The sequence below is a fragment of the Hippichthys cyanospilos genome, chromosome 4, assembly GCF_059441005.1.
Source record: "Hippichthys cyanospilos isolate Australia breed blue-spotted pipefish chromosome 4, RoL_Hcya_1.0, whole genome shotgun sequence".
Taxonomy (NCBI): Eukaryota; Metazoa; Chordata; class Actinopteri; order Syngnathiformes; family Syngnathidae; genus Hippichthys; species Hippichthys cyanospilos.
In genome coordinates this window covers 14,461,975-14,487,027 of record NC_142372.1, presented here as the reverse complement: position 1 = coordinate 14,487,027, position 25,053 = coordinate 14,461,975, and the positions used below count along the sequence as shown (strand labels likewise).

Sequence of the window (25,053 nt, the reverse complement as noted above, 5' to 3'; positions counted from 1 at the left end):
CATTTTTGCAACAATTCAATGTTTCCCCCAGGCTTTGGAAAAATGCTGCATCTTTATCTCCTGAGGGCTTTGATTCATTTGATAGGACTACATTCAAAAAAGCAGGTGACGATTACATGTGGAGGCTGAAATTTCTCTGAAGTTGCCACGGTCGTGTCAGGTTTTAAAAACAAAATCTCCTCCCAAACTTTCTCGTACCATATAGCGTTTATCCTTTTAAAAAGTAAAAATGCTGACATTGGCAGAGGGATATTGAAATAATAACATATCAATTGTTTTGTGGCATTTCAAACGGAAGACAATTGCGTTCATTTAAAAGAGGAAAATTGCACTGATGAAAATGACTAAACTGTTAAAGTCATTAGTCAAGGTGCAGGTCAACTGAATAGATGTTCATAACACAAATTATTGCACGGCACAGACCAGTAAAGTTGCCGATTATTGTGCTGCTTTATCCTCACTATACAGTACTCAATTTCTCAAAATTTTGACAAGTAGGATCAATAGTAATGTGAAACAACGTGTTTTCCTTCAAACGTTCTATCAGACTGACCGTCGCTCATCTCGTTGTGTCATTAGTAACGTCTAATAGATTCAACTGACTGCTCATAATAAGAGATGAGTGGTGCACACAACACATTGTTTTCCCTGCAATATTAGCCATCTGCCTACTGCCAAGTCCAAGATCAATCCCAGTTTGCAGCATATTGACTATCTTCTGTGTTGAGTGGCTCAACGAAGTGAGGAAACTCCGTTGTAACAGACACTGAAAATGGCTGTGGGCATGGAAATACTCCTTTCCTCTGGGTTATTTCTGTCTTCACTGTATAACAGCAAAGATAATGGTACTTGAAAAAGATAGAGCAAAAATAGCAAATGTTTGAGCAGTTTCCAAGTGTGAGAGTTGGCAAAAAGGACACAAACCATTCATGCAGCCAAGTTGAAATCCGAGACAATCACTCAATACGTTCTCACCTCTTGCACTTTTGTCGACTTTTTCTCTGTTATTCGTTTCTAATTATGAAAAGAGATCTCGGTTTTATCATTAGTATCAATACCAGGATTCTGTATCCAATACCAGTGCAGTTACATTTCATTGTGTTAACTCAAATGTTATGCATCAAAGACACAGGTGATATCGGTGCTCTGTATTGGGTGAGTGCTCAAGAGTGAATTTTGAAAATGTATCAATCTGAAAAAAATGGTACCGAAAGGCCTGTCATGATAATTACCATATCAATTAATCGCTTGACGACCAAAATAGTATTATGGGAAATACTGTAATTGTTAATTATAGCCATCCGAAAAGATGTTTTACAGACTATATTATTGAGCTCTCTAACTGCTGAAAATCCCACAACAATGATACTGATCATGATACTTTTTTCTCTCGATAACCAAGTAGAGCTAATGCTAGCCAATGCAAACAGGCATTCAGCTAAAAATGCAACTGTGCTTTTTATTATTATTATTATTATTCGTATTATTATTATTATTTCAATACGTGTGTACGCAGTATAGTTTCTGTGTATATTTGCTATGGCCACATTTACACAGCAAGCTCCTACATACACTTGTTGCTTTTGGAAAGTCATGGAGTACCCTCCCAACAGTTGGTTTGATGACAGGTTCATGAGAAACACTTGAGTTTAGCATGAGTTCAAATCAGCATTTCTCAAATGAGGGTACGAGTAGCTCTTGGGGTACGTGAAGGCACTTCAGAGGATACATACGATTTTAACAGGATCTGTGTGATCAGAAAATCTAACGTAATGATTTTTTTTTCATGTAGTGACAGTTACAGTATATTTTACTTTTCAAATTAAGAGTAAATTCATTGGAACATGAACATTTTGCTAATTTGTGTTACAGACTTTAGGGCAGTCTTGAGATTTTAATAGGATTTCTGCAGGTCTCAATCATTTTACTGTTTCATTTTACTTTTTCAATTCTTGCGACAGGAACAGGACTTTTTCTTTTTGAATTAAGAGAAAATTAATTGGAACGTGAAGCAAATGATTGCTCATTTATGTTAGGGCACTTCAGGGGTATGTGAGATTTGAATAGGCTTGTTGCAGAGGTCATTAAATCTTGTAAGTTTTTTTTATATTCCTCTGACAGGAACAGTAGATTTTTTTTATTGAGTGCAAATTAATTGGAACATTAGGTCATTCAGGCTAAATCATGTCAGAATCCTTTGGAAAAACTTTTCTATGTCATGGATATGGATGCTCATTGTCATTTGTGATGCAGTTTTCCAGCAGACAAGCCAAAAATGACACAGATGATGTAACACGGTCACTTTTGGGGGAGTTTCTCAATAATATATGGCAAGAGCTACCGCTACAGTTGTAGTTCCAAAGCTTAATGAATCAGGCAGAGGACGTTATTTGAACCCTTTTTCTTTCATCAAAAAATTATTTGTGGTGTTCGGAGTCACTTGGCTGAAAAAATATTTCCCAGGGTGTATATCACTGAAAAATACAATTGAGAACCAGAGGTTTAAAGTTTTGAATCTCATGTTATTGGACTTTTCCTTGTCTCAACTCCAGTCATGCAGTTCTTTGTCTACGTTGGTCAGGATCTGCAGCTGGCAAACAACCTTGCTTGCACATTATTGTGTCAAGCTACAACGATTTATCACGTTCTCTCAACTGGGGATGAATTAATTGAGCCACCTAACAATAAAGCATTAAGGATGTTATGTTTCTTGATGCTGTGACATGGGATAAAAAGGATGTCTGTATACAGTTGCTTTAGTTTGCAAACTTACTCTTTAACACCTTTTTTTTCTGTGTGTTATCCATACACAAATACCAAGAATATATTCATATTAATTGTCTGTGTCAAACTGTGAACTATTTTACCTCAAAATGTATCAATAGCCAGCCAACCAGTTTTCTTTACAAACTCGAGGCCCGGGCACAATAATTAATCATTTAAAAAATTAAGAGAGAGATAATTAATCCTTTATTAATACTTCAGAGAAAGTGGAAAATTAACTCGTTACATTGCAGGTACTTTTTTTTTTCCAGGTGCCAGAACTAGTGCCATGCGTTAGGGCACTCTTTGACTTGTTTTCCTTATGTAGCATTATATGCATAATTATTGGTGCTGTTATATCATTTCACTGTTTCAACATTCCCCATGAACCTTTTAGGACCAACAAGTACATTTTCTCTGAAAACCTTTTCAAATGTGACTGGATCACAGACAGTTTTCTGCACTGGTTCATGTTGTCTTTTAGTACCCCATCAAAAGAAAAAAAAAACATTCATGGCGTTTAAAACACAATTGTAAGATTCCCATCATTACCGCCATTTTTGTTAAATTACAAATCGGTTTCGGTAGTTAATTTTATCCACAGCAGCCTTTGTGTACACAAACTTGGGATTACAGGTTTTTGTTTTCCATTTTGTATGGGTTACTTTAGAACAAGTCCAAAGAAATTTAAGGTTTTTTTTAATGCTGACAAAACGGGTCCAATTTGTCCCGAACATACACGTTAAGGCTGTACTTGTGATGGTTTGCAGGCAGCAGAAACATGAGCGAGACCTTGCTGTAGCTGCTGCAGAGGACATAAATAATATGTAGCTGTTGTTACGAGCATGTAGTCTTTTGTTGATGCCAGGCAGAGCTCGCGTGAATCCGTGCACGGCCACATCCCTCGCACACCCTTGTCACGACCATCGGTTCCTGTCTACGGGGACACACTGCTGCACCATGGTCAACTGGACTCATTATTGATGCTGGGATGGTGCCGCTGCATGTAAAAAGGGTGGGAAAGGCGCGCGCGTGGGGGACTGACGCGCGCACATATTTAAAAATAGTCGACTCTCAAGATAGGAATGTGACATTCTTCTTAGATAAACCTAACACGCACGCGCGCGTGTACGTGTGTGAGTGCGTGCGTGGGTGTGCGCAACCCGCAGTAACGGAACAGCGATGCGGGGGCCAATGCAGCGGCAACACACGCCCCTCGTACACACGCGCGCGCGAGCACATGTATGCACGCGCGCGAATTTGCACGCTCTCCCAGTCTGGACACAACATTACCGGACTGATGTGACAGCGCAAATGAGTAAAAATGTGTGTCTGAAATAACATATGGGTGGGCACCCTTCGAAGCATGAACGCACACATATGTGCTTGATTAAACGAGAGTTTAAATGACACACGCGCGGCTCAGGTGGATGTTTTTTTGGGGCGGGGGGGGGGGGGGGGGGGGGGGGCGTCATCCGCTTCTACTTACGCACTGCCTCCTTTTTGGGGTCCAGGGCACTGGCATTCTGCTGTATCTGGCCTATTTTGTTCTGGAGTCCCCAGACCCTCTGGTTGGTGCTGACGATGTCGTTCTCCAGCTCTTGGAACAAGGAGCAGGCGTGCCGGGCCAGGTCGGACAGCTGCCGCAAGGTCCGGGATAAAACCACGTTGGTGACGGCGCACAGGTCCTCGAAGAGGAGACCTTCATCGTTGGGGATCTGGTGCCTGCACAGAAGCGGCGGCTCCACGATCCTTTTGGCGAAAGGCATTTCGCACGCCCCAAATGAGACTTGGAAAGCAAACGTAAATTCCCAGCGTCTAGAAAAGGTAGAAAGAGGGACAACATCCAAACAAATATATCCAAAACGTGCAGCCTGGCGAGGTTCAGGTCGACCGCGCGTTATTCCCGAGCGGCAATCCAAAGTTCTCCTTGAGATCCTCCATGCTGCTGCCGCTACTGCTGCTGCTGCTGGCCTACTATGGGCATCGCTTACACTCCCGCTGACACACACGCACGCATACACATGCACATACTGACACACACATGCAGTCAGGACACGGCTAAGCTCAAGAGCTCGGGTCAGTGGTGTGAGGAGGAGGAGGAGGAGGATGCGTGTCGCCTCTGCGATCACAGACGGGCTCGCCTTTCGCGCACCATCAATGCAGAAATATGTGCACTAGGAAAAACTCAGGAGAGGTTTTCAAAATAAGACCACGCCCGGAAACGCAATTACACCCTGCGTTATATGGAAAAACCTGCCCAGGTCGTAATGTTTCGCTTTACGTACAATTACTTTTGTTTTTTAGGGCAAGCGTTTATATTCCGGTAAATAGCTGCATCGCTTCTATGTGCCTTGACTTGAAGTGGTAATGTGACATGAGCAGTGAAAAGCGTGAGATGATTACAGAAAGTGAATGAGATCACCGTACACAGCAGCGTTACTTTTGTGGACATTTTTCAGTTTGTGTAACCCAATTGTTCTCTCTCTAAGTTACTAAACAATATGATAAATATCATTGAAAGTCACATCAGTTTAAATTTCAACACTGCACCACTGACACCTGAGTGCATTCAACATTTGCACTTATACAATGTGTGTAAGTTAAAATTATGCTTGCACTAAGATTCTTCCTCGATCAAAAGTCTGAAGTGAACTGTGTGTGTTTTGTGTGCTTGATTGACATATCAAAGATATTGCCAAAAGAAAGACAAAAAAAAAAACATAAATATATGTATTATATATATATATATATATATATATTATATATATGTACACTGCAACGTGGCTGGGCACTCCAGACGTTTTAGGCTAAAAAGGGGTTGTATTGTTTTATAATGTAAAGGATATTTTGGATATTCTTTTTTTCCTGTCCTTAATATATTGTTCAGGTGGCGTGACGTGACCGATTTGTTCATTTCTCAATTACGTTTGTTATTCGCTGATTTCCCCAAAACAAAATAATGACATTGACTGCAAGCTAATATCATACGCCTGATTTTAAAATTCATAAATTCAGCTTGTGAGTGCAAAAGGGAAGAGTGTCTCTTTAAATATAGAAACATCAAATATCATACGTTAATTATCATTCAGTTTATATATATATATATATATATATATATATATATATATATATATATATATATATATATATATATATATATATATATATATATATATATATATATATATATATATATAAAATTTACATTTTTAAACAAACCATTCTACAAGCTTGTATTTTGCACTATATTGAAGACAAACACCGCATTGGTCTATTGTCCGACTGATAAAAACTGAAGATGTAAAGCCATTTTGACATTCTTTACTTTTGTTGAAAAAGCATTAGCAGTGGCCCTACTCCCTCATAATGTTTAGTTTCATGTTTTTGCATGACTCGTGGGTCAATAAGCAAGTATAGTATTAGGACAGCAACGGATTAGCTCAAGTATGCACAACATCCCAAAGCACGCATGTTGTTTTACTGTAAAGAAAGCTGTGGGATTTAATCAAATGCAGTTTACTGTACGTAGTCACTTGCAGAGATGTTAAACAACACCAGGGGCCATCTGATAAACAATGTGCAGTCATCACATTTTGCTGAATGTGTGGTTCAGGCACTAAGCCGGCCTGTTGTCTCTATTCGCATATAGCCACCAGGCTCAGTCAGTATAGAGTTGTCTGCACTAAATGTGCTGCTGGGGCAGATTCGAAGAATTGACTCACGGTCAATTGACGGGAAATCGTTTACAGGACCCTCACTCAGGGATGACAGTACCCAAACATCAACACATGCAGTGAAGCAGAGATGGCAAAAGTACTCACATTCTTAACCTGATAGCACATTTTTTATTCGTTTTGAGTAACCAAGAAAAAAAATACAACACATTTTAAACAACAAGTTTCCAGCTGCCCTAATTCAGCTTCAGTGGAGTGCCATTAGCTAGATAGCTGGGCATTCACGTACTTTTTTTTTTTTTTGCAGTGAAGCACAGAAAGTAAAAAAAAAAAAAAATAACACGAGCAATTACTTAGTTGGGCTAAAGTGTTAAAAAAAACGACTAAAGGAAAATGTGTTGATGGAATGCTGATACTTAAATCAGTATTAAACATAAGATTTTCCTTTAGGTATTTAAAAAAAAAAACATTAAATAACCACGCCAAATCAAAAAGAAAATTGAGTAGCTTCCTTTTATGAACTCTGCTCATATTGAGAATAAGAAATAAAATGCTGGACAAGCTATCAAAACAATGCGCATACAGCAATGTGAACGGACTAACAATTAAGTTATGAGTCACGGCAGAGAATCTTTGTGGTGTTGTAGGCCCATGATACCATCAGATGTGTTTTGAGATTTGTATTTGTATTGTAAAATACTATAAATGGTCTGGGTTGATTTTAAAAAAATGTAGTTTACATCGTGTTTTTACAGTAACTTTTATATTAATTTGATTTTTGCCCAACCCTTAAACTCACGCAACAAGAATGTATCACCAACCAAAGCCAAAAGAGGTCGCTGTTTCCTCTGTTGTTTGTTTTCAGAAAACTCACGTACAGATAACATGTGTTTTCTGAAAATAAACAAGGGTATCCCTGAATTTATTTAGATCAGTGACGTTTTAAAATATAGGAGACTAAGGATACTTAATGTTATTCTTGTGTTGCTGTATTTTTTGTGTTTTGCAAATTCGTGTTAAATAATCCTCCGGTGCTGTAATGCTTTAGAATAATGAATACTTATGTACAGGACAGCACAACCCTTTGCTGCTTTGTTATCAACATTTAAGGCCTATCAGGGAACTTGCGGTTTATGGTGCTATAAAAACCAATGTTATCGGATAAGGATGTGCACTCTTCTATTGTTTCCTGTTCCTTGACATCACAGGTTCATGGATTAAGAAAATCAAAAAGGAGGCAAATAAAAATTAAATTGAAATGTGGTTATGTAATTAAAAAAAACCTTGATATGCATTTTTTAAACGTAATTAGTAACATTGGTTGCTTTGGTTTGATTGACACACTCCGTTATGGCTGAAAGATTGAAAAATAACAAGAAAAAGTGTAAAGTGGTGTGTGGTTTACCCATGTTCAAAGAAATAACATTCATGTCATTTCTGCAGTCATGTAGCTATTTTTTTTCCTCATGGCGGGTTTTAATAAAATGACAATTTGTAAGATGAAATTCAGAGTACAATTTACTACCATTAATATTTCTCTATTGCTATTATTTAAAATACAGTATTGTGATTACAACTAAGACATCAACAAAACATACTAATAAAGCTGATTCTAAACTTATTTCATCTCCTTACATTTGACATGTAAGTTGGTCATCAAGGCGGAGAGATTTAAAAAAAAAAAAGCAGGTAAGGCAATATTTTACTAGAAATTGAAACACTCCCTTATTTCCCTAATCACAATAGCTACTGTTTGCAGGACAACTACAATTTGCAACAGTACAATTTGTGAAGTACTTTTAAGTTGTTTACCTTTTAAGTGCAGTACATTGACATTGAATGTAAAATGTTTAACATCAAATCATATTGATTTACCGGGAATTACTTTTATGTACAATACTTGTAATTTTCTTACATGGGGTGGGCACAAAATGTCCTCCAGTTGTGGGATGACCCCAGTGCTGAACATACAGTATATCATACAGGCTTCTAAACAACCACATGATTAATGTTTTGTGCTCACATAAAGGACAACACATCAAAGTACAATGATTTCATTTTCAAGTACTGTTTTCTTCCAGAAGCCAGCTCAGTGGCCACTAAAGTGAACCTCACTATCTGTAAACGAAAACTCAGATACACCCCCGATTATGACTCTGTCCAAAGGCCAAGGCAGTACAGAAGATTATGGAAAGTGTATAAGAGTGTACAGCGCCGTCCCTTCTCAGAGTGTGATTGTATGTGAGTGTGAATGGGTGGCAGCATGTCTGGGAATATTTTACTTTGCTTGCTGGCTTTCTGTTGTTCTGTCTCTGCTCAGTCGCTAGTGGAGAACCAGGCGAGGGACTTCCTGCTGAAGTTTGATGATGAGGCCAGTGCGCTTATGTACCAGTACTCACTGGCATCATGGGCCTACAACACCAACATCACAAAGGAGAATTCGGAAAAATTGGTGAGTAGTTGGCGTCGTTCTCTTTTCAGATTAGCCTGCGGACAATGTTATTAATGTGTTTCCATGTGTCCAGTCAGAACAGGGTCAAATTTGGGGCAAGTTCTACACTGAAAGGGCAGAGCAAGCTCAGAAATTCCCCATTCACGAAATCAAGGATCGTCAAATCAAATTACAGCTCATCACACTACAAGACAAAGGCGCCGGTGTTCTGTCTCCGGATAAAGCTTCACGCGTAAGAGTCGTGCTTCAGTTTGAGTTGTTAAAATGCGTTTTTGGTTTGGAAAGCTGCCTTCACTTTTGCTGTCTTTTGAAGATCTCATCGTGTTGCCATTTTGTTGCCGTTCTGCCCGCAGCTGAGCAAGATCATGAGTGACATGAGTACAATCTACAGCACAGCAACTGTGTGCAAGATGGACGACACGCTCAACTGTCAGACTTTGGAGCCAGGTACACGTTGTTAATAATGCTGTTATGGAATAGGGCAGTTTATAATTAACATACAAAGGGCACACAGTTGTTTTTTGAAATGTATGCTGTGATTTATTACCAAGGCTATGACATATTGAAAACATTGCAATATTGAACAAAAGATTTGTTTTGGTCTGACCAAATGCTCATTATTGTTGTTTTTTTTTAATCCTTTTTTTAAGTCAAGTGTATTCTGCCAATTCAAAACAGAGGTTATCCCAAAGTAATTTCAATGCTTAACAACACCAGTACTTCTCATAATTTATTTAACAACTAAACTTCACGTGAGCAACCACTTGGCAACAGAGGCAAGGAAAACCTTAAATAAGTGTACCTGTTCCAACAGAATTGAAATATCCAACAGATTTTTTTTTTATCCTCAAAATGATTTCAGGTCCAGGATTTTAATTTGAGCTAGATTTTATTTGATGTTGACTTTTGTGCCATTCGAGTTTGAATTTAAGTTCATGACCTTGAATCTGAATCTTAAAAAAAATGCCAGGACAATTGAATTTTAAATATTTCGGAGAGAATATTTAACCATTAATATTCCGTCTGAATATAAAATAGAATCTTATGACAAACACATTTTTGTTCAATAGTTCAAATTTAGAATGTTCAATTTCTTAATCTGCTTATTTTTTTGTAGAAATTTTACAAATTTGATTTAAAAGATGCGCGACACCAAGTTAAATTTAAGACACTTTATTTCAGTTAGAAATTTGCTGATAAAAGAAAATTGTTGTTAGCTATTCAAATTAGTTGAGTCAATATTAATAGAAAGTACCAAAAACAGGATATTACAATTACGCATCCTGAGGAAAAACAAGTGTACAATGGGCACAATTAATTGTCCGTGTCAGTAACAATGATAATGATATATTTGTGTCACTCTTTTAACCTTACATTTACATTTTTATCCATTAGCGCGGCCCCAACATGCTAAGCTAAAGCCATGGAGTCAATAAAATTAGCTCATCTGTAGAACTATCAAAACCACTGTACTGTCATCTTTTACTGTATGTATCGTGAAGTCAAAATGTTTTTGCAATTAATACTTTTATTGTAAAGTATTTTGTTCTTATTTTTCCCTGCACTGTGTAAGCACCCGCAACTATGCCCCCTACATGAAAGATATCGGAGAAACAAATATTGGAAAAAGTACCTTTTGTGGCACTCTTCTCATGGTATCCAAAAAAAAAACACCCATTAGAAAAAAACTCTAAATCCGATGTGTCAGAGGGCTCATTTTTCCCTCAATCTGAGGTGCACAGGAGTTCAATTACAATCTCCCTATTGTTTCTCCAAAAATCAGTAGATTCAGAAAATCATTCTTAAAGAATTGACAGATATTAAATCTAAACCTCGACTGTCTGTTTAAGCTAACTCACTCAGTTGCACTGCTTTTACAGGCCTGGAACACGTGATGGCTACCAGCCACAACTACTCGGAGCTTCTGCACGTGTGGGAGGGGTGGAGGAAAGAGGTGGGGAAGAGGATGAGACCACTCTATGAAGAATATGTGCTTCTGAAGAATGAGGCTGCCAAACTGAATGGTGAGCCCGCTCATAGTCTTTCTCGAGCCATTGTGCTTCTTTCTTTACTTTTTAAAGGAAATTATAGTCACTGGTATAAGTCTGCAAAATGTACGTTGCTACCAGGTTTTGAGGACTACTGTGCTTACCTGACCGGGCGGGAAAGTACAAATTTAAAAAATTACACTCAATTGACTATAATTGCCACAAAATGGTCACAAAGGATTACTCCTGATGAGCTCATTTTTTTGGGGATCTTTGCCAGTCCGGCATGGCACTTGGTCACAGATGTGGGTCGGACCTAGTTTTGTTAATTTCTCAAATTTACACAAGAAAACATATTTAAAAATGGGCTATTTGCACCGATGTGGGCGTTAACGCTGCTAACTTCATTTGCAGACAAACAAAGTGAAAAATGTTCACATCTTTGCAACTCTAATGAAATATCATAACTTCTTGAGCTATTTTTCAACGCTCTCCCCTAATACATATACTTGAAGGTTTTGAGGACTACGGTGCTTACTGGAGATCTAACTATGAGACTATTGATGAGGAAAGTCCATACATTTATACCAGGGATCAGCTAATGGAAGATGTACGCTCCATCTATAAACAGGTATGTCTCTAGTGATTTTAGTAGAATGTAGATCATGGAAGGTAGAAAGCAAGTACGTCCTGCCTGTAAACAAACGGCAAGATGTTTTTCTACAGATCCTGCCCTTATACAAGGAGCTGCATGCATATGTGAGGGCTAAGCTGATGAAAGTCCACTCAGGTCACATAGATGAAAAAGGACCTCTTCCAGCCCATCTCTTGGGTAATGTTTTCTTATTTTGCATATTTTGGTTCATTCGCACCATGCTTTAACTTTATAGTCCATATATTTTCCTATTTGTATCCCAGTGGATTTGTTTGTCATTTGTATCAATGTGATTTTACTAGGTGACATGTGGGGAAGATTCTGGACCAACTTGTATCCTCTGTCAATGCCCTACCAGGGTGAGATTGATGTCAGCAAAACAATGGTGGAAAAGGTATCACACAACTGAGTCTATTTACGCTGCCTCGCTTTATTTTGTGGTTTAAATGGCGTTTTCATAGCTGTTAAGTTAGGAACAGCAAAAATCCTCCAGTAACTCTTCGCCTCTTCGCCCCAAATATTTTGAAATGGTCTATTGATGCCACTAAATGGTGGCAAATTGTTACAGTACATGAAGCTCTTCAACCCATTTCAACTTAGTTACTTGGCATCAAGATAGTACCAAACTAATACGTTTTACAGTACACAGGGCTCAGGCTTTTGCCCAAAAAAGTGAATCAAATAAATGTTGTCAGAGAATAATGGAGAACAGGCGCAAAAATCCTGTGAACAGATCAATCTGGGAGTTGATAATTTTTATGCATAAATACAAATATAGTGCCTTACAAATTGCCTATAGAAGTTTGTGCCCATTCATTTTATAAGGCACTAATGTGAATTTCAGGGCTGGACTGAGCGGAGATTATTTGAAGAGGCAGAGAAGTTCTTCATGTCGGTGGGTCTGTATAAAATGTTTGACAACTTCTGGACCCACTCTATGCTGGTGAAGCCTGAGGATGGACGCAAGGTGGTCTGTCATCCCACAGCCTGGGACATGGGGAACAGAAAGGACTTCAGGTAGCATGCCCACACATACACGCTTACTTCAAAAACATATGTTTGTAGAAAAAAAAGTAAGATTGTTGTTCTACTTTTAAGTGAGGACAGAAAATACTAGTGTATGGACCTTAGACTGCGTATATACAGTAAATAATGCTTTCCATAAACAGGATTCTTTTTCACATAAAACATCTGTGGTGGTACATTCAGCTTTATTATTGTCACTTTTTGCATCTTATTAGATAAAAAAAAGTACAGTGCAAACAGTATATTTATGATAAGACTTGTTAGTGTAATGGATTGACTGTAATAATCTTACTGCTGAATAACCATGACTCTGAGTCAGTCTTTGGTGTTGATAACAGTAACAAAATGGATTTTGTCTCGTCAAACATTAATCAGTATACTGCAACCACAGTACTTCATGGCGGATTAAATTAAAGGTCTTTTAAAGGATTAAAGGTCCTACAGTCCAAATGCCTAAAACAACTCCAGGATATTCAACACAGAATTTTCTAAAAGAGCAGTGACTTTCTTGATTTAAAAAAAAACAAAAACAAAAAACACTTACGGGTCACATCTTGGACCGGCTTTTAGATAGTCTAAAATGTAGTCTACTTTTAGGAAACAAATTGTCAGGTGCACCAGGGGTATCTGAAAGATGCCAGGGGCAAAGTGGTCCGCCAAATTCCCAGACACAGTAAACTAGTTGCCCAGGCACACAGATGGCCAGTTTTAAGCCAATCGCAGTTTACTCTCTGTCAACAAATTGTCAGTTGAGCCAGTTCTGTTCACCCAAATGCCCAGCAAAGTGCAACATAGACTGCCAAGTTCCCAAACACGTAAACAAGGCTTGCCTAGGCATGAAAATGAATGAAAAATGGGAAGTTGAATTTTTTTTTTTGTGTACCTGCCTAAATAATCAACTTTAATCTAAATAATTGTTATTGGACTAAAAAGAGAACCACTGATAATCGTTATTAAACTTCACTAGGATTCCAGCTTACTAGCTTTCTTTGCCCGTATCCACCATCACATTTTCACGTGTTTGCACCTAAGAACAGCAAGAACCGCAAGAACAGCAAATGGCACACTCCCAATGCAGTTTGCTTTCTTGGCAACTCTCAGATTCATTTTTTTTTATTGTTAGTTCAATTTCTCTATGACTCATCAGAAGCACATTATCACCTCCAGTTTTATTAGTATTTTAAATCTGATATGGTATCATAACATATCTTTATTTCCCAATAAAAACACTATCATCAACTCATCTTGTCCGCTCTCAGGATCAAAATGTGCACTCAAGTAAACATGGAGAATTTTCTGACTGTCCACCATGAGATGGGCCACAACCAGTACCAGATGGCTTACCGAAACCTGCCCTACCTCTTGAGAGATGGCGCCAACGAGGGTTTCCACGAGGCTGTCGGTGAAATTATGTCCCTGTCTGCTGCCACACCCAAGCACCTCAAGGGCCTTGGCCTCCTGCCTTCTAACTTCACCTATGATAACGGTAAAAGGTCCTTCAAAACACGTGAATAGATTTAAGTGTGATGCATTTATCCCTTTACTTCATCTCATTTCTTCTTCAACTCTATGTCACTGACTTCAGTCCTTTTTATTTCTTCTTCTTTTTTAAAATGTCTTCTTCTTTTAAAATAGTGATAAAAATAATAAATAACAAAATTCTCACCAAATAAATGTTGTTTTTTTAATGGGGGGGTAGCTGACACCCTTGATGAATGCTTACCTAATATAAGCTACATGCAATTCAAAGTGAGGAATGGAAGTGAGTCTTTCATATGATAGCGCCCATATTTACATAGACATAGCACACAGTATTCTGTTGCCCTTGAAAGATAAGTGAAAATGCTAAATATACTGACCCTCTTGAGGTTTCCTTTTCCCATAATGCTTGGCACTAAAAATGTTAGTGTACTTTTGCTCACTCTGATTGGCTGGCTTTGTGGCACATTTGTAACCTGTGTGCCAAGCTGAGCACGCAGAGAGCGAGAGGTTGAGCAACAAAGGGAGCTGTATCATGAGTGAGCAAAATCAGTTTCTGTGCTCAAAATTTTTCATTACTCGCTCAAAATCTATCATTGCTTGCCTGAAGTAAATTCTGTCCTCAAAATCCAATATCGCTCGCTCAAAATCTATCATCGCTCGCCCAATATATTTTCCTGTGCTGAAAATCTATCACTGCTCGCTCAAAATCTTTCATTGCTCGCTCACAAAAAAGTTTTTTTTCAAGTTTGCGTCCATGTCGTTTTTTGTGATAGCAACTTTCTTTGCATCCCCTGTCTTTTAATTTGTTTTCCATGTTTTGTTTGCAGCTATTTTAATCTATCTCGGCCCATATTTTTTGCCCTTAATTTTTTTGCATGTTTGCATCCATGTTGCTCTTAGGATTGCATCTATTTTTGCTGCGTTTTTTATGTGTTTGCATGTTATGTTTTCAGTTTATAGCATTCTTCTGGTTGCAGTACACTTGCCCCCGTCATCCACCATAATTTATAACACCTATCAACATGCATTATCTTAAGCTAACGATCCACTCCTTCATCCATCCATCCATTCATCATACATTTGTCTAAGCATCCATAAACTGCAATTTTATCCATATATCAATCATCCATCCATCCATGAAAAAGTGCTGCATATAAAAATTCCATTATTATTATTTCATCCCCATAGAGACAGAGATTAACTTCCTACTGAAGCAGGCACTCACCATTGTGGCCACTCTGCCATTCACGTACATGCTGGAGGAGTGGAGGTGGCAGGTCTTTGCAGGAAACATCCCAGAGGATAAATGGATGGAACGCTGGTGGGAGATGAAGTAGGCAGACATGTTGCATACTTACAGAAATGCATAATTTCAGCGGAAACTGAAGATATACCTGCTGGTTCCATCATCTGCTCCAATCAGTGTTGTCTAACATAACATAACAGGAGGGAGCTGGTTGGGGTGGTGGAGCCGGTGCCAAGAGATGAAACTTATTGTGACCCTGCAGCTCTGTTCCACGTATCTGGAGACTATTCCTTCATCAGGTATATGATTGAATTGCTGGTTATATACAGGAATGGAAAATCTACTTCCACAAAGTAAAAATGCTGCCAGTTTAGCTCAAACCCACGAGCCTCTTCGCAACCGACAAGTTAACCAATCAGCTTGAGCACCAGTGTCTAAAGCCAAACAGTGGCAGGGTTTGAACATGAATTTCTTTGTAATTCTGTACAGTTAATTTAAAGCTTTAGGAGTCTAATTGAGTCTGGCTGTAATGCTTACAGTGCATTTTAAGTTCACACAAAAGCCCCAAATTACAAACTTTTTCTAAAAGATCCACTGAACATTTACCATCAAGAGAATGAATGAATGACTTTAAAAAAAAAGGAGATAAATTTGGCCTAATTGGGAATGAATGAGCATTTTTTTAAATGTGAACATTTTGGGGAATTTAGGAAAAAGTGTGAATATTTAGAGTGAGAAAAAGACCAGTTCCTGTGGCGTGAATTTTTGGAATATGTTTAATTTGGAACAATGTGAATCGGCTGAATTATGTGGAAGCATATGCAGGCCAAAAAAGTCTGGGAAATAAATAATAGCAATGACACGTGGCCTTCACTTTTCACACAACAACGGACTTGATGTTAAGTACAAACTGTTATGATGTATATACACACAGAAATCCATAAAACCAAACATTGGTTCTTAGTAGTTGATTCCATGAAATGTAATAACAATATCCTTTGTGTTTTGTTGATGGCTTCACATGTAGGTACTTCACACGAACCATTTACCAGTTCCAGTTCCAAAAAGCCCTTTGTCAAGCAGCCAATCATTCCGATGCTTTGTCTTCCTGTGACATAACAGGTTCAACGGTTGCTGGCACCAAACTCAAGTAAATGTTGCTTTTTAACATTTTAATTTGGGAGGTTGTGGTTTTACTGAACTTAATCCACACCGTCATCAGCATTAAGTCAAAATTACAGAAACTACTAAGAAAAGAATACAAAAATAACAGCATGAAACTGTGCAAAGTCAATTTTCTGGAGCAGTTCACAACTATAGGCTCTTAATGAACCAGAATTTCTGTGATTGTAATTATTTGGTTATTGTATTTAGCAACAGAAGAGGCCAATGTTTCTAAAAGTCACATTTGCATGTTATTGCTTTTGCGTTATTATTCTATAAACAACTATTTTAGCACATTAGTTTTATAATGGCTTGTGCCTGTAGTGACTCATCACAAGTCATTGTTTTGTCAGGAATATGTTAACGTTGGGCCGGTCCCAGTCGTGGACCCGAGCTTTGCAAACCATATCTGGAGATATCAAGATGGATGCTGGGCCACTACTGGATTATTTCCAGAAACTTTACATATGGCTGAAAGAGGACAACATGAAACACAACCGCATTGTTGGCTGGGATGCGGCAGTAGATCCATGTGAGTAGCTGAACAAAATCAACCAGAAAATCTTGCCGAACCTTATGTATTCTGTTTGCATAAAAATAACTGTTCTGGCCCTGTGTTAAAATTGAGTCGGAACACAGTATGCGTGCATCAAAAATGAAGTGTTACAATATTCAAAAGTGATTTTAAAATGGTGTATGCTTTCACAATCAACAAAAGTAGAACATGTGATATGACATAATTGGATTCATTGACCCTGATTACAGATTCTGATTATGCCATCAAAGTGAGACTCAGTTTAAGAATGGCCATGGGTGATGAAGCTGTAAGTATGACTTTTATTCGTCTCCATTGGTTGTAAAATGACCCAAAAAGACAAAGGAAGCTGTTATTAACAAAAAAACAAAAAATGATGTTGCAGTATTCCTGGAACTCCAACGAGCAGTACCTGTTCAGAGCCAGTGTGGCTTACGCTCTGAGGCAGTACTACAGCCAAAAGAATGACACTCTTCTATTCACGTCAGTAAGCTTTGCTTTGTCTCATCTTTTGAATGAGTGCTGTAGGACAACATGTGTCTCTTTTTGCACCTGCAGAGCCGAGAATGTTATAACTTACAAACAAACGCCCCGGATTTCCTTCTACATTGTGGTTACCAACCCAAAGAATCCATCTATGTACGTGCCAAAAGAAGATTTGAAGGCAGCCATACGGTAAGCTACAACTTTATTGCAATTACAAGAGCGTTGCTTGTGGCATATTGGTGCCAAGGAACTCAAAAGGAGTTGAAGAGCTTCATTTAGAGTAAACTGCAGCTTTGCTGCTATCTTGTGGCATGTTGGTGCCATGGAACAACATTTTTTGGAATTACATGGTAACTTTTCATTTTTATTAACAGCCATGACTAGCAAAATTATGCAAAGCAAAATCCTTAAATATTTCAGTCTGTGCTGTAAATCTTTAACTTGTACGAGATTCACTTTTTGGATTGAGAAACTAAAATAAACCAATGTTTCCATGAAATTAATATTAATTGAGATGCATAACGAATGATACATAACGAAAAGCAAAGTCAGAAGTTCTCCAGGAACCAGCCAGACATGATCATTCCCATATATAAGGCCTAGCCCTAACCCAAACTTGAATTAAGTCCCCTTCAGGAGCCTTCACTGTTTAATCCACACACTTCGTTTTTGCTGCTTTCTAGTGTTGCAGCATCGTATTGAAAAAAATGTGGGTTTTACTTGACAGTTTTCACTGGATAGTTCTTAATAATGTACTGTACATACGTGAAAATATTTAAATAAATAAATTAAATATTTAATACAGAATAAAGCCGATGTTATCATAAACCCTCTCACAGCACAGGCGCTCTTAGTCACAAATAGACGATCTTTTTTGTCAGAGCAGTTTAAAAATATTTTCAAAAATAATGTAGCACTGTTTTTACCAGTATTGATTGCATTGTGTAGGTAACGAAAAAAAATCTCCCCAAGCCCCCATTTGAATAACAAGTGATTGAACACATTTACATGTTATTGCTTTGAATGCTACTGTACTTCATTCTCTTCTTGAAGGTGTGAAAAAATTCCCTTGTGGAAGTTGTGGAATTTGGGGAATACTCCAAATTGAAAACGTTCCATTGAGACTAATGAGGAGTGAGAGTAATTATGTCATTTGAAAAGACCCCCACCAGAAGATATAAGATTGATAGGAGTTGTCTGGTTCGCAGACTATCCCGAGGCCGGATCAACGACGCATTCCAACTGGACGACCACACACTAGAGTTTGATGGTATCCCAGCAACACTTTCACCTCCCGTGGAGCAACCGGTTGAGGTGTGGCTGGTGGTGTTTGGAGTGGTCATGGGAGTGGTCATTGTAATGGGACTCTTCCTCATCATCTCTGGCATCAGAGAGCGCAAGAAGTAAGTTCAAATCGCAACACATGCTACACTCGCTTACATATGGATGACACATTATGTTTATGTCCTTTTGCAGGAAGTCTAAAAACATGGGGGTGGAAAACCCTTACGAGCCTGACGGGCATACAAACAGAGCATATGAGGATAATAGTGATGAACAAACTGGCCTCTAAGGAGTGACATCCTTTTCATCAAGCACCGGCTCTGGCAGTCTAGAGCAGGGGTGTCCAAATGTGGTCCTTGAGGGCCACTGTCATGTATGTTTTTGAAGTTTCCATCCTCCAACACACCTGATTCAAATGATCAGATCATCAGCAAGCTCAGCAGAAGCCTAATAACGATCCTGATCATTTGAATCAAGAGTATTGGAGGACGGAAGTATCAAAAACATGCAGGATAGCAACCCTTGAAGACAAGGTTTTGGACACCGCTGGTCTCTATGGTCAAAACAAAACTTCGTTATGAACATTCATGGACAGTTATGTCATGGAAAGTTTACTCACTCTGCGCTCAAAAAATGTGGGCTCATGTGGAAGCTCAATGCTCCTATGTCCTTGAGTTTTTGTGCGTCGTGCATGTGTACTGTAAGTAACTTTTACTACCAGCACAGTAAAAACGGATCTTTGACATATATAGCCATCAATGGCAGTGAATGAGCGAATAATCCAGTAGACTGGCCCACGTAAACACTGTATAGTGTTGAAAAATATGTATACAGTACAGTACCTTTAAATATATTCCGGGATTTCTTACATTTACGCTTAATAGCATTGTTAAGTTCTATTTATCAATGTTAAAAAAAGTGTATTGTGGATATTACTTTAATGTATTATAGTAATATTAATACTGTACCACAATATAATGATACCATGCAATGTAAATTTTTTTCAAGAAATGTCAACTGTTTCTTCATTATATGCAACATAAGTTTAGTTTAAAATGAATAAATTGTCAATCACATGTGAGACATTCACAAATATGAGAATATTTGCGTTTGTAAAGCGTTACTCTATGATAGTGTTTTTTTAGCAGTTATTTTGGATCAAGACTCAAGTTATTTGTCATTATGTTTCATGTTCAATAAATGTTGTCCATATAATGTAAAGCTCCATATTATACCTCTTTTTGTATAATTAAAATTCTGAATGATGTATGGATTGTTGATTAAAGGATACATAACGAACATTTGTCAATTATGTAATTAAGATATTTAGACAAATAGGTTCAATATATATATATATATATATATATATATATATATATATATATATATATATATATATATATATATATATATATATATATATGCTTCTATGGTTGAATAATGAAGAGAAATGACTGAATTCCTCGCGGTCCTTCTGACTTAGCCATTTCCACAGAGTCATGTGATCCTGAGGTGGTGATTTGAATATACCATCCCTTGTACAGTGCAGATTCAAACCTGCGCTGCTTTGTGCTGTTAGTCTTCATGTAGAAGACAAAGCAAAGTGTGGTCTCATCGTTCATGGAAATGCTTTTGAGTTTCTTCTTATCCACTGCCTACAAAACAAATACAGAGATTTAACTTGATTAAAAACGTGGACTGAAAATCAAAACAAAGAGAAATGACGATGATATCTCAAGTTTATTTTGTTCCATGACCAGGTTCCAAGTCAGTTCAGTCGTATAGTGGATCCCCGCGTACTTTTGATATATAAACATTTTTTATTCTTTAAGAATTTGGGCGTTAAAAAGAAATTTTCGCTACTTGCAAGGGATAAGAACTGGCTGACGAACCTAAAAATATTGTTTTGGGTTCATATTGTCTCCAAGAAACTATGTTGAAGTAGGGTGATCAGCTCCACGTACAGTACAGTATACTGTATAAATGTAGCACAAAGTATCGCCAAACAGATAAAAGTGCTCCGTCGCCATCTTGTGGCATTAAAGGCAGCTAACAAACGTTTGGTTGAAACTGCTGAATTACAGTTCATTATGAGAAATTGTCAATACCTCCACTTGTAGGAGAACTTGATCGTCTTTCTTGGAGCACTTCAGAAAGCAGTCGGAGTCTGTGAAGTTCAAAACCACTGGGTAATTTGGGTCCAAACAAGTTGACTTGTAGTAGTAGATGGTCATTTTCTCTGAGCAGAAAACGTTTGGACAAGTGTCCTCACAAAGCAACATTTCAAGAAGGCTACTGCATAAAAGTGAATCTGTAATCCTACATTTCCTTCAAAGTACTTTATAGAACATGAACTGAATCTGACGAAGATACGGAAAATGAGACAAGTTGTGTCATTTCTAATCTTACTGTAGGGTGACTGTTGGATTGTATGAAAAACCTGGGCGAGGTGAAACATAGAGGGTCTTCTGTGAACAGAGGCCTTTTAGATATTTTTTCGAGGTCACGTGTTCAACTGAAGCGTTCAAGGACTTCATTTGTTTGAAAGTGCCCCCTCCTCTTGAAACTGGAACAAAACAGAGCAAAATAAGTTTATAGTTGTTTGTTTTTTTTTAAATCTTAAGTAAGGTAGATATATTCAGGTTAGGTCAGTTACTGCACCTTGAGCATCCATACACATTATGTGAATGAGGTCTGAACTTTCAGCTTAATTTTAAGAGTTTTCACAGGTATGCAACATAGACAGATCCATTTTTAGACATTAGAAAGTAATTTGGACAAAATTATCGGTACATTTACTAACCACCCTGCATCGTGAGTTTGGGATTTGTGCTCCTATTTCATGGTACAGTTTTAGAACTTGTTTGGTTATAGTTCTACTGTTGGCCACATGCAGGCAGCACACTGTTATTTTGGAAACGTGAAAGAAAACACGTGAAGACAGAAAGAATGTTATATTTTCTTTACATTATCATCTCAAGAACTTTCAAGATTGGCCTAGATTTTTCAAAGAAATTTCTTGTTAGATTCCCTTCCATTCAAACATACATCGTAATACTGTGAGTACAACATTTTTGTCTTATCCACTGCTCCTTCTATTTTTTTCAATATAAAAAACAACAAAAGTTGTAAAATGTTTGTACGATAAGATAGTAAAAGTGTTGTAAATGCTTAAAAAATACGACTAGGGTGTATTTTATTGGTGGAATTCTATTTCACAGATTTCAGAGGTGATCAGGAATGTAACCCCTGAGCTTTATAGTAAGTGTAAATGTATGTTTCACCAAAATACTCAGGATATTGAACATTCTAGTGAAATTTCAGAATGTTCGGGAAATGCACAATGACTTTCACAGATCAACTGTTCAGCATGTCATTAGTTTTTGACCAACTTGCCGCTGTCCAGGAAGGAGCTGAAAAAAAAAATCATATCAGGTACTTGGTCCATGTTTTGACCAATAGAGTCCCTGGTTGAATTGCTATTGAAATTCAAACAATGCAGTTCACATTATGACATCATGAGACTGAGAACAATTGATCAACAGTACCGCGATGCTGCAAAGACTAAGAAAGGATTTTCTCTGCGGGAAATAGCCACTGACCTCACAGTGTAATCAGCAGGTGGCAACAGAGATACAAAGAGATTGAAAGAGTCAGAAAGCCATTGACATGGATGTGCTTGGAAATTTTCATGGCTCACATTGAACAGCTATTGTGAATATGTTTGTTTAATTGATCAATTTATGAAACAGTTAGTAGTCCACATTCAAAGTTTAGAGAAGATGAAATCATGGACACCTTTAAAGATCGTAGTGCATTTTAGATTTTTTCTGAAATTTCACTTGAAAGCTGAGAATTTCAAATGTTTTTGTGAGATGTGTATAACTACAGTATTTATTTTCATCATTTGAAAGGGAGTGGTTTGCTGGCAATGGACACCAGATTCAATTACCCCTTGCTTGTGCTTTGATCGTGCTCTGTCTGTGACCCATTGTTTGTGACCCACCCATTGCTTTTTTGTGGATTATTTTACTTTTGTTTTTGCCTTAAGTGAGTGGAAATTATCTAATGAGTTTCACTTTGCTTTTAAAACATCTGAAAGTGCCTTTTGTACCTGTACATATTTTTCTATTTCCTGTACTTATCTGCAGATGCTACAGTTTTTCTTTAAAACAAACAACCTGAACTCACCAAGCGTCACTGTGCTGGACCTTGCCACCATAACAATGTCATTGAGGGTACATCCAGTCCCATGGCATCCGCGGCAGTTGCTCCCAACATCGCAGCCCCTCCCTCTCAACACAGAGAAGCTAGTTTCCGTCATGGTAACGACAAGCAAATTGCTTTCCTGCTTGTTCTCCCCATCTTCAGCTGGGCAAAGATCATCCTCAGCACCCCCATTCACGTCTTCACCACCCCTTGAGCTGCTTTCACTCCGCTGAAGGTCTTCCTCTCTCACCATTTCCATGCTGAACTCTAAAAGGGTGGCTTCTTTGGAGACAGGGTGGAGAGCATCCTCCATTGAGCACAGCTCTTCATTATGTTTGCTCTTCGTGCCTGGCTTATGCACCGTCTGATGACAGAAATGAGAAATTAGCATCAAATATCGGGCAGCGGGAAAACTCTGACATGATGTAGTACTATTACTTTCAGGGCCATTGATAACCCAATTGGTTGCAGAAGCAGTCTTATTATTAGTGTACAATTGTAAAAACTATTGATTCTGTAAGCGCAGGGCATTGCTGAAGTCTGATTGGACAAAAAAAAAAAACAACTTCCACACACTTCAAGAAAGCAGCACAGCCGAGAGAACTGATATAGAATGAGTAAAATAGATTGTTAGGAATAATTTAAGGCTGGGAACAAATGCCAACCAAGAAGGGTATGTCACTTTAAAAATAGGCCTACTAAAAATATCCACCTTGAATTTTATACCGGAATTACATTTGTGCCACCATATTCCACACTGACATTTCTTGCAGACATAAGTAATGTTGCATTAAGGTCTGGGGAGAACGACACCCAAAAACCAGAGGATATCACAAGTTTGGGAACATATCCAATTGAAAAAAGAGCAACAAATATAATGTCCTTTTTAATTGTTGTAAAGTGGAAAAGGCATATCACAGCAGGACTAAAATATATTTGAAGAGCATCTTGACATACTGCTCCATTGCTTGTCTCGGCACACCACCTGGTGGTGCCCGTATGGCTGAAGCTATTTGTGTGGTTAAAACACTTACTGATTTAGTAGTTATTGGACTTTCATTAAAGACCATATTAGCACATAGAGCTAATGTAACAGTTCTATTAGAAAAAATGCCATTTCCTGTAAGAATAATTAAAATTCAAGTTGTTAATTGTTGGTCATTGCTTCTGGCAGCAGAGAAGTCCTTCCTGGACATGACCATTAAAAAGTATTGTCAAATTACAGGCTTGTATTAAATTTCTGATTTAGTGTTGATAAATAGGAGGACAGACAGAATGCACATCCGTGATGGATGATGTCATCTCACCAACATTGGCTGACCCTCCGCAATGGCCTGAGCCAGCTCATTGGGGGTTAAATTCTGCAAATCAATGCCATTTATCTGCACCAGCTTATCTCCTCTCCTAAGAAAAAGAACAAGAACGTCAGAATTTCTACCATCCAGTGAGATGAAAGATAAATAATTATCGTCTGACTATCTGTGTTGTCATTCCATTAGTAATACAGTCAAAACTGCGCACAACCTTGTGTTGTTGAGTTTTTAATTGTCTTTCCTTGACTGTGTTTACTTACGCTTAAAGATGTAAAATAAATAAATAAATAAATAATCCAGTTTTCAGTGTCCCAATACCTTATGGTGTGTTTTCCTCCACTTGGGTTTTGTTGCTTGACAACATTTTCCACTTCATACTGGTGTTTTCCTTCAAGGAGCTGGTGAACTATTAGCACACTTCCATTCACAATATAATCCTGCTATTTGAGAAAAAAAAAATCTTTGAATCTGAACACTATCCACATTTACCTGTCAGTGGGGGAAAAAATGAAATAAGTTTTGGTCACCCACCGCCGCATCCATGTCGCTGGCAAAATACACAAATGATGATGCAGTTGCTCTTGACCAAGTAGCACAAATGACCAAAGACTGAAGCTCAACAGTATGTCCTGTTTTATATTTCTGCTCCGAACTGAAGAGGAAGTGGCAATCGGAGGGCGTAGAAAATGGCGGAAATGATCTGAATATAAGTGCAGCAAGCGTTTGATTGTGGTGGTGGAAACAGCATTTCACTATCAAATCCTTCAAATCAA

General features: G+C 38.0%; 3 protein-coding genes across 7 annotated transcripts in view; 1 reads left to right on the top strand and 2 right to left on the bottom strand.

Moving 5' to 3' along the window:
• Positions 1-8,529, bottom strand: part of nhsb (Nance-Horan syndrome b (congenital cataracts and dental anomalies)) — a 51,967-nt gene extending 43,438 nt beyond the window's left edge. The window contains exons 1-2 of one of the 2 annotated variants that reach the window (XM_088412565.1): positions 8,356-8,529; positions 4,253-4,581 (exon numbers count right to left, since the gene is read on the bottom strand). In XM_088412565.1, the coding sequence (XP_088268691.1) occupies positions 4,253-4,532 (280 nt within the window). In that variant the 5' untranslated portion in view covers positions 4,533-4,581; positions 8,356-8,529. Of the gene's footprint in view, positions 1-4,252; positions 4,879-8,355 lie in introns of those variants that run through there. The other variant, XM_088412564.1, reaches the window with a different exon arrangement.
• On the top strand, positions 8,509-20,057 carry ace2 (angiotensin converting enzyme 2). Of its 4 annotated transcripts, XM_088412568.1 has the most exons (19): positions 8,511-8,677; positions 8,761-8,892; positions 8,966-9,124; positions 9,246-9,339; positions 10,773-10,916; positions 11,396-11,511; positions 11,607-11,712; positions 11,838-11,929; positions 12,380-12,552; positions 13,821-14,047; positions 15,232-15,376; positions 15,490-15,588; positions 16,317-16,439; positions 16,807-16,985; positions 17,219-17,277; positions 17,374-17,471; positions 17,547-17,663; positions 18,683-18,877; positions 18,951-20,057. In XM_088412568.1, exons 1-19 carry the CDS (start codon positions 8,591-8,593, stop codon positions 19,045-19,047), a joined length of 2,442 nt encoding a protein of 813 aa, XP_088268694.1. In that variant the 5' UTR covers positions 8,511-8,590; the 3' UTR covers positions 19,048-20,057. The 4 variants fall into 4 exon arrangements, with proteins under 4 accessions (XP_088268693.1, XP_088268694.1, XP_088268696.1 ...); XM_088412567.1 differs by having other exon boundaries at positions 8,509-8,677; positions 17,374-17,663; XM_088412570.1 differs by having other exon boundaries at positions 8,532-8,681; positions 17,374-17,663.
• A 128-nt stretch (positions 20,058-20,185) lies between these two features.
• il1fma (interleukin-1 family member A) lies at positions 20,186-24,872 on the bottom strand. Its single transcript, XM_088413526.1, has 7 exons — positions 24,812-24,872; positions 24,599-24,720; positions 24,275-24,371; positions 22,950-23,331; positions 21,199-21,324; positions 20,867-20,997; positions 20,186-20,413 (listed from the first exon to the last, which is right to left on the bottom strand). The coding sequence occupies exons 1-7, from the start codon at positions 24,821-24,823 to the stop codon at positions 20,186-20,188; spliced, it is 1,098 nt and encodes a 365-aa protein (XP_088269652.1). The 5' UTR covers positions 24,824-24,872.
• Positions 24,873-25,053: the final 181 nt, after the last annotated feature.

What these genes read in the sequence shown, in the direction of transcription:
- ace2 (XM_088412567.1), top strand. Translation starts at nt 8,591, where the DNA reads ATGACTCTGTCCAAAGGCCAAGGCAGTACAGAAGATTATGGAAAGTGT. An exon ending in TCTTCCAGCCCATCTCTTGG is followed by an intron (nt 11,713 to 11,837) that starts GTAATGTTTTCT and finishes TGATTTTACTAG; the next exon opens with GTGACATGTGGGGAAGATTC. An exon ending in GGCATCAGAGAGCGCAAGAA is followed by an intron (nt 18,878 to 18,950) that starts GTAAGTTCAAAT and finishes GTCCTTTTGCAG; the next exon opens with GAAGTCTAAAAACATGGGGG.
- il1fma (XM_088413526.1), bottom strand. An exon ending in CGGAGGGTCAGCCAATGTTG is followed by an intron (nt 23,332 to 24,274) that starts GTGAGATGACAT and finishes TTCTGTCATCAG; the next exon opens with ACGGTGCATAAGCCAGGCAC. An exon ending in AAGTTCTCCTACAAGTGGAG is followed by an intron (nt 20,414 to 20,866) that starts GTATTGACAATT and finishes TTTGTTTTGTAG; the next exon opens with GCAGTGGATAAGAAGAAACT.